The sequence below is a fragment of the Euleptes europaea genome, chromosome 11, assembly GCF_029931775.1.
Source record: "Euleptes europaea isolate rEulEur1 chromosome 11, rEulEur1.hap1, whole genome shotgun sequence".
Taxonomy (NCBI): Eukaryota; Metazoa; Chordata; class Lepidosauria; order Squamata; family Sphaerodactylidae; genus Euleptes; species Euleptes europaea.
In genome coordinates this window covers 8764572-8777360 of record NC_079322.1, presented here as the reverse complement: position 1 = coordinate 8777360, position 12789 = coordinate 8764572, and the positions used below count along the sequence as shown (strand labels likewise).

At 45.6% G+C, this 12789-nt stretch overlaps 1 protein-coding gene across 1 annotated transcript in view; it reads left to right on the top strand.

The window, feature by feature from the left end:
* Positions 1–4027: 4027 nt before the first annotated feature.
* The window catches only part of BRD9 (bromodomain containing 9), a 35364-nt gene continuing 26602 nt past the window's right edge, over positions 4028–12789 (top strand). Inside the window, exons 1-3 of the mRNA XM_056857727.1 lie at positions 4028–4173; positions 7094–7314; positions 10577–10709. Of these exons, the coding sequence (XP_056713705.1) occupies positions 4071–4173; positions 7094–7314; positions 10577–10709 (457 nt within the window). The 5' untranslated portion in view covers positions 4028–4070. The remainder of the gene's footprint in view (positions 4174–7093; positions 7315–10576; positions 10710–12789) is intronic.

The window sequence follows — 12789 nt, the reverse complement described above, 5'->3', positions numbered from 1 at the left end:
GAGTAATGCCTAAAAACGTGTGGTTTTCAGATCAGTCCCGATATTGGATGTCTGGATAAGGAATACTCAACCTGTAGTAGAAAAGAATAAGAGTCCGGTAGCACCTTAAAGACTAACAAAATTTCTGGTGGGGTATGAGCTTTCATGAGTCACAGCTCACTTCTTCACTATCTGAAAGAGTGAGCTGTGACTCATGAAAGCTCATACCCCACCAGAAATTTGGTTAGTCTTTCAGGTGCTACTCGACTCTTGTTCTTTTCTGACTGATTGACTAACACGGCTACCCATCGAGATTAATCTGTACCGGATGGGTTGTAAATTTGCATTTTAATTTATGTTTTAACATATATTGTATAGCATGTATTATTGGAAGCCGCCCTGAGCCCATCTTGGGATGGGAAAGGGCAGGTATAAATTTAATAAATAAAATAAAATTCTTGTGCCCAGCTAAGTATGGAGCTTTCCCATCATGGCTGCCTCAAAAATCACCTTCCAAACCCGAGTCAGAAGGGCTCCAGCTGTCCATAGCGCTTTTGTCCTTCGCCTCATCTTCCATGGCTGCCACACTGAAAGCACTAACTTCCTGGCTCCAAAGGACAACAGGAAAGTTTCCCAATATTCAAAATTAAGCCATCATTTCAAGATGAGATTGGAGTGCAACTGACATTTTGAATCAGAAATGTCCAGCAAATTCAGATTATGACCTTGAATTATTCCTCAGAGCATCCAGATTTCTAAGAACGAAGAGATAAGTAGGTCAAAGGAAGACTCACAAAACTTGTTGTTCCTCACCTGGAGTGTTGTAGCTCAAAGTCTCAATAGAAGTAAAAATAAGAATTGATAAGACTACGGTTCTGTCAAGTTCAGATTTCCATCAACCAATGACCCATGCACCACTAGAAACAGGTCACAGAGGGAGAGTCATCTCCTATTTTGTCCCCAACATCTGGTACACGTTACTATATTCCCTCTAAATATGAAAACTCCATTTAAGTGCCACAGTTAATAGGTCTAGAAATACTTCCTCTCCCCAAATGTGTTCAATTCTTTTAAAAAGTCATCCAAAACAATGGTGACACCAACATCTAAGTAATCAATAAATTAATTGTGTACTGTGAAAAGTTGCACTTGCATTCCTTGAACCTACTGTCAATCGACTTGAGTAGGTGTCCCAAATTTTATGGGAGAAAAAAACCCTGCGCTGTACAGCCATTCATAGTGTTATAAACTTCAATCATCCGCCCCCACAACTCATCTTTCCCCCCCAAATAAAGTCACAAATACTTTAGTTTTTTTTCATAGGAATGTTCTGTCAATCTTCAACCACGTTAGGCAGCAACCCTGTGCATGCTTGCTTGGAAGTAAGGGGACTTTGGAGAAAAGATGCGTAGGATCTAGCCACATATTGCCTCTCCCTACCTTTATGAATGTTACTATATATCAAGGGTCTCCAACATGGTGCCCATGGATGCTATGGCACCCGCCAACCCCTTTCCTGGCGCCTGCCAAGTTTTTTTTTACAAAGTGGACATAGCCAAGTGGGGCATGTATTCTTGCCCTCTGCAGAGGGAGAAAAAATAAATTAAGTGAGCTAAATGTGTGTTTCCTATTCTTCCAGTGCCAGTAAATGTAAAAAGAATATTAGGGGACTAGAATTCATTCTGTCAATAAATTAGTAGTCAGGTATGGCAGTCCTGATAGGTGGGGTGTTAGTGCACGCAAATGGAACTTTTAAAAGTATAAATTGCACTCTGCTTTTGAAAACAGTCCAGAAGCTTCAGTTGGCTTGTCAGAGTTTGGTTACCAGGATTTCAGCTCCTCTGTGCTGAAAGGCTAGTTACCCATCTGTTTCCAAGCACAATTCAAAGTGCTGCTTCTTACACCTTTAAGGCCCTGAATGGCTTGGGGCCAGGGCACCCGAAGGACTGTCTCCTCCTGTACGATCCAGCTCACTAGTTAAGATCTGCCTCCCCAGCCCTGTTCTCTGCGCCCCCACCTTCAGAGGTGATGCAAGTGGTAACTACAGACAGGGCATTTTTGGTGGTGGCACCTCACCTCTGGAATGCCCTCCCCTTGAGGTTTGCCTGCCACCTACTTTACTTTCTTTTAGGTGCCTGGCCAAAACACAACTTTTTACCCAGGATTTTAATTAGGTATTTTATTTTACCAGCTTAATGAATAAATCCTTAATACATTCTCATTAAATATCCTTCATATATTCATGTCAGGGAAATGACATTGCTGTTGTAAAAATGCTACATTTATCACTCTATATGTACAGAATCAGTTATCAAGTGACTGACCAAGCAAAAACCAAACCAGAGTAAAAAGAATACTAAAGAAATTACATTCGTCATTAACAATTAGAAACAGACATTCTCTTCCTGTACCTGCGTGCAGGTTTGCCGTCTGTAACTCCGTGCTATGGACAGCAAGCTTAGCAGAAGCATTCAAGTTTGTACAGTTCTAAAACAGCAATATCAAATCAAAGACATCTCTTAAATAAAAGGCAACGCGAGAATGGCTCTAAGGTAATTCAAGAACAGACAAACTATTCTTACTGACCCTCAAAACACATGAAGTTGCCTTATACTGAATCAGACCCTTGATCCGTCAAAGTCAGCATGGTCTACTCAGACTGGCAGCGGCTCTCCAGAGTCTCAGGCAGGGGTCTTTCACATCACCCCTTAACTGTTCCTTTTAACCAGAGAAGCCAGGGATTGAACTCAGGACCTTCTGCGTGCCAAGCAGATGCTCTATCTCTGAGCCACAGCCACTCCCCAGAAGTAGTGCCCAAGGCTCACTCACTTGTGGCATGAACCACCAACTTCTGCCTTAACTCAAGCATGTAGCCAAAGGCACCCTGCAGACATCTCTCCTTTTCAGCACCAGCCCCCACCTCTATGGTGAGGTCACAATGCGGCAAAAGGCAGAATTATCATAAGCAACACATGGTCTGGCCAGCATTACACGCCCACATCCTGCTGTCAAGCCACTGCACAGACTGTATTCCTAGGGCTTGATGTCTAAAACGGATGACCTCTAGGTGAGGAGCTCTTAGCCACAGACACCGTGGGCCTGAGGGACACAACCACAACACTGTCTACTGCGGGAGTCTCAGGTCTTAAATGCCTTAAAGCACACTCTGCAAAGCAGCCATTTTCTCCAGGGAAAAGGAGCTCTGCCATCCGAAAATCAGTTGTAATTCTGGGAGATCTCCAGGCCTACCTGGAGGCTGGCAACCCTACCCTGGCACTATATATATGTACATATAAAATGTGTGTGTGTGTGTGTGTGTGTGTATATATATATATATATATATACACACACATACATACACACACACACACATATACACACACATATACATATATATACATACATATATATACATATATACACACACACACACATATATATACACACACACACACATATACACACACACACACATATATACACACACACATACACACACACACACACACACACACACACACACACACACACACATATATATATATCCATCCCCTACAGGATTGCAGTGCAGTAGGGTTGCTAACTCCAGCTCGGGAAATTCCTGGAAATTGGGGAGTGGGTGGGGGCGGAGCTTGGGGTGGGCGGGGTTTGGGCAGGGGAGAGGCCTCATGCGGGTACAAGGCCACAGACCCCACCTTCCAAAGCATCCGTCTTCTCCAGAGGAACGGATCTCTATAGTCTGGAAAATCCGTTTCATTCCGGGAGAGCCCCAGGCCCCACCCGGGGGTTGGCAACCCTAAGGCTTCTGGAAGGAAAGCCGAGCTAGAAAACGCGCTGACTAAGTTAAAATGAAGGGGGGGAGGAGAAGGGTGCGCGTGTGTGGGGGGGAAGGGTCCTACTCCCGGCCGGTCCCTCCGCCGCCCCCCGACTTACCCTCCGCGACTCCACCAACCGAACCGCGCGCGCTTCTGCCCTCAGCCAACCGGGCCTGGCCCCGCCCACCCCCCGGAAGCGGCCCTCCTCGTCACTTCCCGTCCCGTCACGCCCTTGTCCGGCCGCGGCCATTGTTGCCCCGCCCGGCTGTCATCATTATGGGGAAGAAGCACAAGAAGCATAAGGCGGAGAAGGCGGAATGGAGGTCCGCGCCCGCCCCGGCCGTCGCCGCTGCCGGGACCGGCGCCGCTGCCTACGACGGTGAGGGAGTGAGGGAGGACTGACTGACTGACTGACTGACGGGAGGCCGCCGCCAGGGAAGGGCGAGGGGCGCGCGCTCCCGTGCAGGCCCCCTTCGCTCACGAGCGCGCGCGGGCCCCGCGGCCCCCCTTCCTTGGCGTCGCTTCCCGCGACGGTGGCCGTGGCCTCCCACCCCGCCCGCGTCGTTGCCTCGCCTGCGCTGGCTCTCGCGAGGAGGGAGCCCCCTCCCCACCGCTTGCCAGGGCGGCCGCAGAGCAAACGCCGAAGCTGCTGCCCACCCCCCACCCCCGGTGGCGGCTAAGGCAGGGGTGGGTGCTGGTGACCGCGTGTTGCGTTCGCCCCCGGCGCCCAGCCCCCGAAGGCTTTGGCCCACCTGGGCTCCAGCTGAGTAGCCGCGTGAAGCTGCCTTAGACTGAATCAGGCCCTTAGTCGATCAAAGGCCGTATTAAGGACATAAGAAAGGCCCTGCTGGATCAGACCCAGGCCCATCAAGTCCACCAGTCTGTTCACACAGGGGCCAACCAGGTGCCTCTAGGAAGCCCACAATGAAGAAGACGGCAGCAGCACCATCCTGCCTGTGTTCCACAGCACCTAATATCATAGGCCTGCTCCTCTGATCCTGGAGAGAATAGGGATACATCATGACCAGTATCGATTCTGACTAGTAGCCATGAATACCCCTCTCCTCCAGACCCACTCCCCTCTTAAAGCCTTCCAGGTTAGCAGCCATCATCACATCCTGGGGCAGGGAGTCCTACAATTTAACTATGCATTGTGTGAATAAATATTTCCTTTTATCTGTTTTGAATCTCTCACTCTCCAGCTTCAGCTGGTGACCCTGCATTCTAGTGTTATGAGAGAGAGTGAGAAGCTTCTCCCTGTCCACTCTCTCCATACCGTGCATAATTTTATAGACTTTCCCTTAACCGCCTTCTTTCCAAGCTAAACAGCCCTAAGCGCTTTAACCGCTTCTCATAGGGCAGCTGCTCTAGTCCCTGATCATTTTGGTTGCTCTTTGCTGCACCTTCTCAAATTCTGCAATATCCCTTTTTAGGTGTGGTGACCAGAACTGTACACAGTATTCCAATTGTGCTCAGCATTGCTCAGACATCAATTGATCGTTTTAACTGAAATATAATGCTTCTTTTGATGCTTCAAAGGGTTGTATTTAGTTGGGGGGGGGAATAATTTCTACTACTCTGTTCACTGTGCAGCTCTGAAGAGATGGAAAAGTTAATTTATTCAGTACCTCAGCTTGGGGCCTCAAGGTGATTATCAGCACTTAATAATAATAGGCATATTCCTCTGATCCTGGAGAGAATAGAATAGGAGAGACTTGCCTAGTTAGACTGGCAGCAGCTCTTCAGGGTCTCAGGCAGAGGACTTTCACATCACCTACTGCCTGGTCCTTTCCACTGGAGATGCTTGGGGTTGAGACTGGGACCTTCTGCATGCCAAGCAGATGCTCTACTACAGAATGTTGGAATAAGTGTTAGTTTTTAATTTATATTGTTGTGATGTTTATTGTATTGTAAACTGCCCTGAGCTTTGGAAGGGCAGTATAGAAATTGAATGAAAGAGCGAGCCATAGAGCGCCTAAGACCTAGCAGAGATTTCTCTCAAGAAAGTGACAAGTGCCTGTACCTGGACTTAGAATTGCTTCATTCAAACTCAGTGAGCAACTATGGATTGAACCTGGAACCTTTTGCATGCCAGGCAAATGCTCTACCACTGAGCCACAGCCCTCCCCAATTCTTGAAATCTGCACAAAAACCACCCCAGAAGAAGGGGCTGTAGAGAAAAGCTGGATTGTTTGTAAGGAGTGGAAGATTCTGCCCTTTGGTGCTTTCTGTCCTGCATTCTTCCTGTATAGGGAGTCCAAATGGTCTGGTCTGCTTTCCTCTCCTGGGCCTCTGCCAGTCCCTCCTCTCAGGGGTGACTTGATTCTGTAGGCACCTCTTACATCCCATTCACATGTATTGTTTTGGATGTAGGCCTCAGAAGAGTTTTGTGTAAAGTGGTCCAAAGGAAAATGTGGGTCCTGACAGAACTGCATGAAAGGCAGAAAATCAACAGGATTCAGCTTTTGGGAGCTACTGTTTGTGTAGTGGATGAATCTTTGCATTTGGAGCTCCTCTGAAGGAAGATCATGATATGAATGTGATAAATTTCCCATCCTGGAGATGCAGAGAGTGGAGGGGAAAAAACCTGTTGTATTGGTTTTGATTTTTGGATGTCACATAGCTGTCAAAGGTTCAGGGGACCTACCCCAGGGGGCGGAAATAAGCAGCTTTTTATAAGGGACCCCCCTATGTCTAAACCTTTGATGCTTGACTACAGTTTTAGTCACTGTAGCCTCTTTTCTGTTGCATTTATTTCAGTTTGCCATTAACTTGATGAGTTACTGTAAGTGGGGGTGCTGCCCTTGTCAGAGGCTCTGTGCCTAAACAATCTGGCTGGGCTTCGACAACTCAAAGTCATGTGTCTTTAGCTCATGCATCCCGTGGGCTTCATGGCACCCGCCAAGTGTTTTTAGGAAGTGGGCAGGACAAGATAGGGCTTTTGCCCAGCAAGGCTTTTGATTGACTATTGGAGATTTGATTGGCTGTGCCGATTTTTTAAAATGTTGCTGTTGTAGCAGCTGCCACCACAACACAAGAATCTGCGCTGTGTTAATCTGCAGCAATCGTTTTGTGGCTGGCTCCGCCTCCTGTGGCAGCCATTTTGTTCCTGTACCCACCATGCCGTAGCAGAATGGCAAATGTACCTGCAGGCTCAAAAAGGTTGGGGACCCCTGCTTTAGATCATCTATGAATAGGGTTCCTTGGAGCAGCATTAGTGAAGACTGACTGTGCTAAATAACAGATGCTGGCAAACGGGATGGAAATATTTTATTTATGTATATACTTTATACTTTTAGATTATGTGGATAAACCCTTGGAAAAGCCATTGAAGTTGGTGTTGAAAGTCGGAGGCAGTGAAGTGACCGAACTTTCAGGATCGGGACACGATTCCAGTTATTACGATGACAGATCGGACCATGAGAGAGAGCGACATAAGGAGAAGAAGAAGAAGAAGAAAAAGAAGTCAGATAAAGAGAAAGAAAAGCATCTTGATGATGAGGAGAGGCGGAAAAGAAAGGTAAATGGTTTCATGATAGTAGCTAGCATCTTTTCAAAGATGTCGGTCAAACTTTCAACAGGGAAGTTGTTTATCATCAAATGCCTTTTGTGTTTAAATTCCAGAGTAGCAGAATCTTGAGAGTCCTGGAAAGGAATGATATAATGGGGATGACCCAGACAGTTTGTTTGTTTTTTCACATTTATAGCCTGCTCAGGGCGGATAACACTTGCTAATCTGATGGGACTAGCCTGGCCTTGTCAGATTTCAGAAGCTAAGCAGGGTCGGCCCCAGTTAGTACTTGGATGAGAGACCACCAAGGAAGTCCAGGCTGCTATGCACAGGCAGGCTGTGGTCACCCACCTCTGAACTTCTCTTGCTTTGAAAACCCTACAGGGTCACCATAAGTTGGCTGTGGCATGGCAGCACTTCCCTCTGGCACCACCACTCTGGCACCCTGTTTTTACTCGTTACCATCAGTTTTCTTTCATACTGAGGTAACCAGATGCTGTTGGTATGGCAGTTTCACTCTGATAGATTCCTTAATGCCTAAACATTGTTCCAATTTTTGCCAGTACGTTGTTTGTATTTTCTCTAGTAGTCTGTGCTTAACTTTTTGTGGGGAGACATGTAAAACTAGTAGAACTGATTGTGGATATTGCAGAGCTTGCGAAGGTGCAGAAAAGAGCAACCAAAATGATCAGGGGGCTAGAGCAACTGCCCTATGAAGAGCGGTTAAAGACCTTAGGGCTGTTTAGCTTGGAAATAATGCGGTTAAGGGAAGACATTATAGAGGTCTGTACAATTATGCATGGGATGGAGAGAGTGGACAGGGAGAAGCTTTTCTCCCTCTCTCATAATACTAGAACCCAGGGTCATCTCCTGAAGCTGAAAGATGAGTAATTCAAAACAGATAAAAGGAAGTATTTCTTCGCGCAATGCATAGTTAAATTGTGGAACTCCCTGCGCCAGGATGTGGTGATGGCTGCCAACTTGGAAGGCTCTGAGAATGGAGTGGACATGTTCCTGGAGGAGAGGGCTATCTATGGCTACTAGTAAAAGTGGATATTAGTCATGATGCATACCTATTCTCTCCAGGATCAGAGGAGCATGCCGAATATATTAGGTGCTGTGGAACACAGGCAGGGTGCTGCTGCTGCAGTTGTCTTGTTTGTGGACTTCCTAGAGGCACTTGGTTGGCTACTGTGTGAACAGACTGCTGGACTAGATGGACCTTGGTCTGATCCAGCATGGCCTTTTTTATGTTCTTATTGTGCCTGACAATATTAAGCCATAGTAATTTAAGACTCCAACCTTCACTGGGAAAGATCTCCTTTTGTACTTTACATACCATATTGGTAGTGTTGCAAACTAAACTTTTTAGCTTGCCTTTTAAAAAGGATCTGTAAGTACATTTGTTCGTTGCTTGTTCCTTACTCCATCCGGTAAAAATGACAGATGGTTGTGTATTCTAAGCCAAAGAGTGACCTACAGCTGCAGTCTTACCTAGGACCGTACTATGGAACCCAGCAAGGCTTAATCTGAGCAAACGTGCATATAAGCGGCTGTGCTCTTATGTATACTGACATCCAAGGAGTTCAGTGGAACTTAATTGCTATGGTATCCCAGATGATTTTTGTCCCTAGATTCTGTACAGAACATTAATGCTTAAGATATTTTCTAGTTTCTAATAATCCTGCTCTCCTCCAGTGTTTTGTTCAAGCTATGAATTCTGTTTTTTGTTTTGCTGAGACATGCATATTTTTCAGATCCGCTTTTTCCCCTTGTCAACAACGTCATCTGGGAACTTTTTAAAAAGTTACATCTAAATGCTTTGGCTTAGCTCTTACTGGTAAACTTCATTCTGGTCTGTACCACTTCTTGCTGGGACGAGAGGATGAGAGGCGAGCTTCACATGCTAGAATGTTCCTCCACACAAAACATTCAGGACATGAAGACAGTTGTTGTCAAGCATAAGATTAGGTTAGAGCTTCTGTCCCTGATTTATTTTTTGTGGCAAAGATCTGTTGTATAAGGGGGCATGGCTGATACACTCCAATACAGATTTGCTGCATTAATAAAAATTGGGTATTTGTATTTTTGCATTATGAACAGCTGTGGTTATCTAAGAAACTTTTTTAATGTCTTGTTTGAGGTAAAAATGCCCTTTAATTTTTAGCATTTTGAATCCATTTCCCCCACGCTGGGTACATTCAAGCAATGCAATTAATGATATGCCACAGTTTTATTAAACTCCAGTTTTCTCACAAGATCTACAGAGTTCTCATCGAATTGTGGTTTGTTGGTGGTGCTAAACTGGGATTCTAAATCATACTTTGCACCTTGTTTGTTAATAGCAATTATTATTTAAAAGGGAGCAGGACGAAAGCTCTCACTTATTAACCACATGCCTTTTTTCAGTTTGCCAAGGTACACAGTAGAAGTTACTAGTCAGAAATTGTGACTAGTGACCTGTGACCATACTTTTCTCCTCACAAAGAGAACTCCCACTTAAAGCCACCTTTATATCCCAGGAAAGAGCAACTGAGTGATCTGGCCATGAACGTGGCTTTCTTAAGCTTTTATTCATTCTTTTTTCAGAATAAAAAATGTTAAGGAAATGTAGTGAAGCAACTATACAGAAGGGGGAAAGGGAAGGTCGTTGATGATCAGCTTTCACTAGAACCGTCCGAAAACCTCTGTGGGATCTTGATGGGCACTGGGCGCAGGCAGTGGTCAGGATCCTGCAGAAAGTGGACAGTGTTTACATCACCAACATGTTGCTCGAACTGACAGGCCTAGCCTGATGGGAGCAGCCTCATACCTCCAGGACTTGCATCCATTGGACCCTTCAGTAAGCTGACCTCGGAAACTACCATTAGATCCTTCTAGAAAGGGTGTGGTTCCTCAACTGGCCACTTTGAGAAAGGTGTTGTGGTGCAAAAGAGGTTGGGCCTGTGGTTCTGGCAAGTGAGTAGGTCAGATATCTTGTCAGAGCAAGGCCCCAGTTTCTGGGTTTGAGCCCCCCTGGTGCATAACACTTATATATGTTTCGTAGATTAATCAGGGCTTATGTTAATAGTCTTACTAATTTAAACAAGCCGGAGTTTACTGTGGCATTGGAATAGAGCCATTGAGGAAAAAAAAATTTCTTCCTGAACTTTTAATATTAATAAAGTCCTTACTAATTTTGAAGAAGATTTCATGTGACTATACAGTCTTGTGTGTCTATCAGTACAAGCTGCTATTGACTGGTTTTCATATTTCTGCCTCTTGGTATCAGGAAGAAAAGAAAAGAAAAAGAGAGAAGGAACTGTGTGACACGGAGGGGGAGACTGATGATTTTGATCCTGGGAAGAAAGTAGAGGTTGACCCACCTCCGGATCGTCCTGTCCGGGCCTGTAGAACACAGCCTGGTGAGTAATTAAAAATAGGTGTATTTATAACGGAACATTGATTTGCCCCAAGATGTGTGCTAAGTTCGATGCCGATGCCTTGAAACTCATCAGGTGAATCTTGAAACAGTCATTCTTTCTCAACCTAATCTACCTTGCAGGATTGTTGTGAGGATAAAAAGGGGGAGGGTAACATGTACACCACCCTATGCTCCTAAGATGAGATAAAATATAATTAAAATTAAAGAAAAATAATGTCCATGGGAAAACATTCTTGCCATATTAAAGCGTTTAAATCCTCATTTATTCTCTGCCCCTTTCGATTCTTAGTGATACAATTTTTTCACATGCATGGAAATACATATTCATTTTCTATCAGTGTTCTCCTTCCATCTTCGGAAAGGCCAATCATAATACGTCACTGTGCCAAGAAACAGGGCCAGTAATGAACATAGTGAGTTCTCTGTTGCATTATGTAGTTTCTTTATAGTATAAGAGTTCTAAGATACATAAATAAAAAGTTCAAGGTACTTTGTCCCTCTTCAGGAAATATTTAAACTGGAACAATTTCTGTCTTTTGTTTTGGCCCCTTGACATCATAAATGTTGTTCAACCATCCTTGATCCTTTCTGTAAACCTTTTCTTGAAAACTTCTTTTGAAAACGTTTGATGACATGTGAGAACCTTGCATAAGGCATTGGGCGACATCATGGTGAATTTGTCTAGCGCTCTCAGCAAATAGTTCAAACAGATGTGGAGAAGCAGATGTGGAGAAGCTCTGCTGCATCCAAGATGCAAGCCGCTGTGCCACCTCTGTGATTCTGTCTCCTTCAGGCACAGCTGCCAACCCAATAAGATGCCCAGTATTTTGGAAATTTGAGTGGCACTATCTAATACCTGATTCCGATATTATCCCTCCCAATAATATCAGAATAGGGGATCCTGTCGGGGAGGCAGAAGTGGTTATTTATTAGTTTTATACCGCACCCTCACTCCCTGGCCAAAGCCGGACCCAGGGCGGCTCACAACATGCAATCCCCACAATAAAATCAATTAAACACAATAAAATCCTTGTAATAAACCATAAAATGCAATCTCAGAAAACATCAAAATGGATAAAACAGGCAATGGCACTCATGAAACAAAAAACGAAGAAACCTCTGCGGCTTACCAGCAGCCATGGTCCCTATATAGTTACAACCGTGATATAGAATACAGTGGGGAGGAGGGTAGGGAAGTCCATCTCAGATGGAAACCGTAGCTGTCCTCAACCGTAGGCCTGGTAAAATAGCTCCGTTTTACAGGCCCTGCAGAATTGTTTGAGATCCCGCAGGGCCCTAGTCTCGTTGGATAAGGAGTTCCATGACGCCACAAAGGCCCTGGCCAAGGACAGCCAGACACTTTTTGGGAGGAGGGAGCACTCCCCAGCTAGTCAGTGACACACCTGCTCTTTAAAAGACCATTATTTTCAAATGGGAGGCCAGGTTTACCCCTACTGAAAATAGTGGCCCTTTAAAATTAAAAGTCGCTGCGAGTGTGGGGGGGGCGTGCTCTGAATAGTGGTTGGTAGACTTGGGCCTCCTCTGCAGGGCAAGTCTGCCACTGGTAGGAAAAGGTCTAGTCTGGTCCTGGACTTACCTGTTGGGTGAGAGCCTACGCCATATCTGATCTTCAAGCTATTTCTGGCCCCGCTTGGGGGTTCGGGGGCTGTGTTCCCGGCCAGCACCTCGAAGGCAGAGCCTGCCCAGCAGAACAGCAGGGAAATGGGAAGGGAGGTGCAGCTGCACCTGGTGGGCTCCTCTAAGTCATCCGGAGGATTGTACCACCCATAGAGAATAACGGCAGGAATGGCTGTGTCAGTGCTTGGCTCTCGTGTCTTTTTCTTACATGCCCAGGATAATGCAGATCGCCACTTTGGGGTCAGGAAGCAATTTTACTCCAGGCCGGATTGGTCAGGGATCCTGGAGGGCTTTTTCACCATCTTATGGGCATGGAGCAGGGGTCACTGAGGGTGTGTGTGTGTGGGGGGGTGGGAGTTGTGAATTTCCTGCATTATGCAGGGGGTTGGACTAGATGACCCTGGAGGTCTCTTCCAACTCTT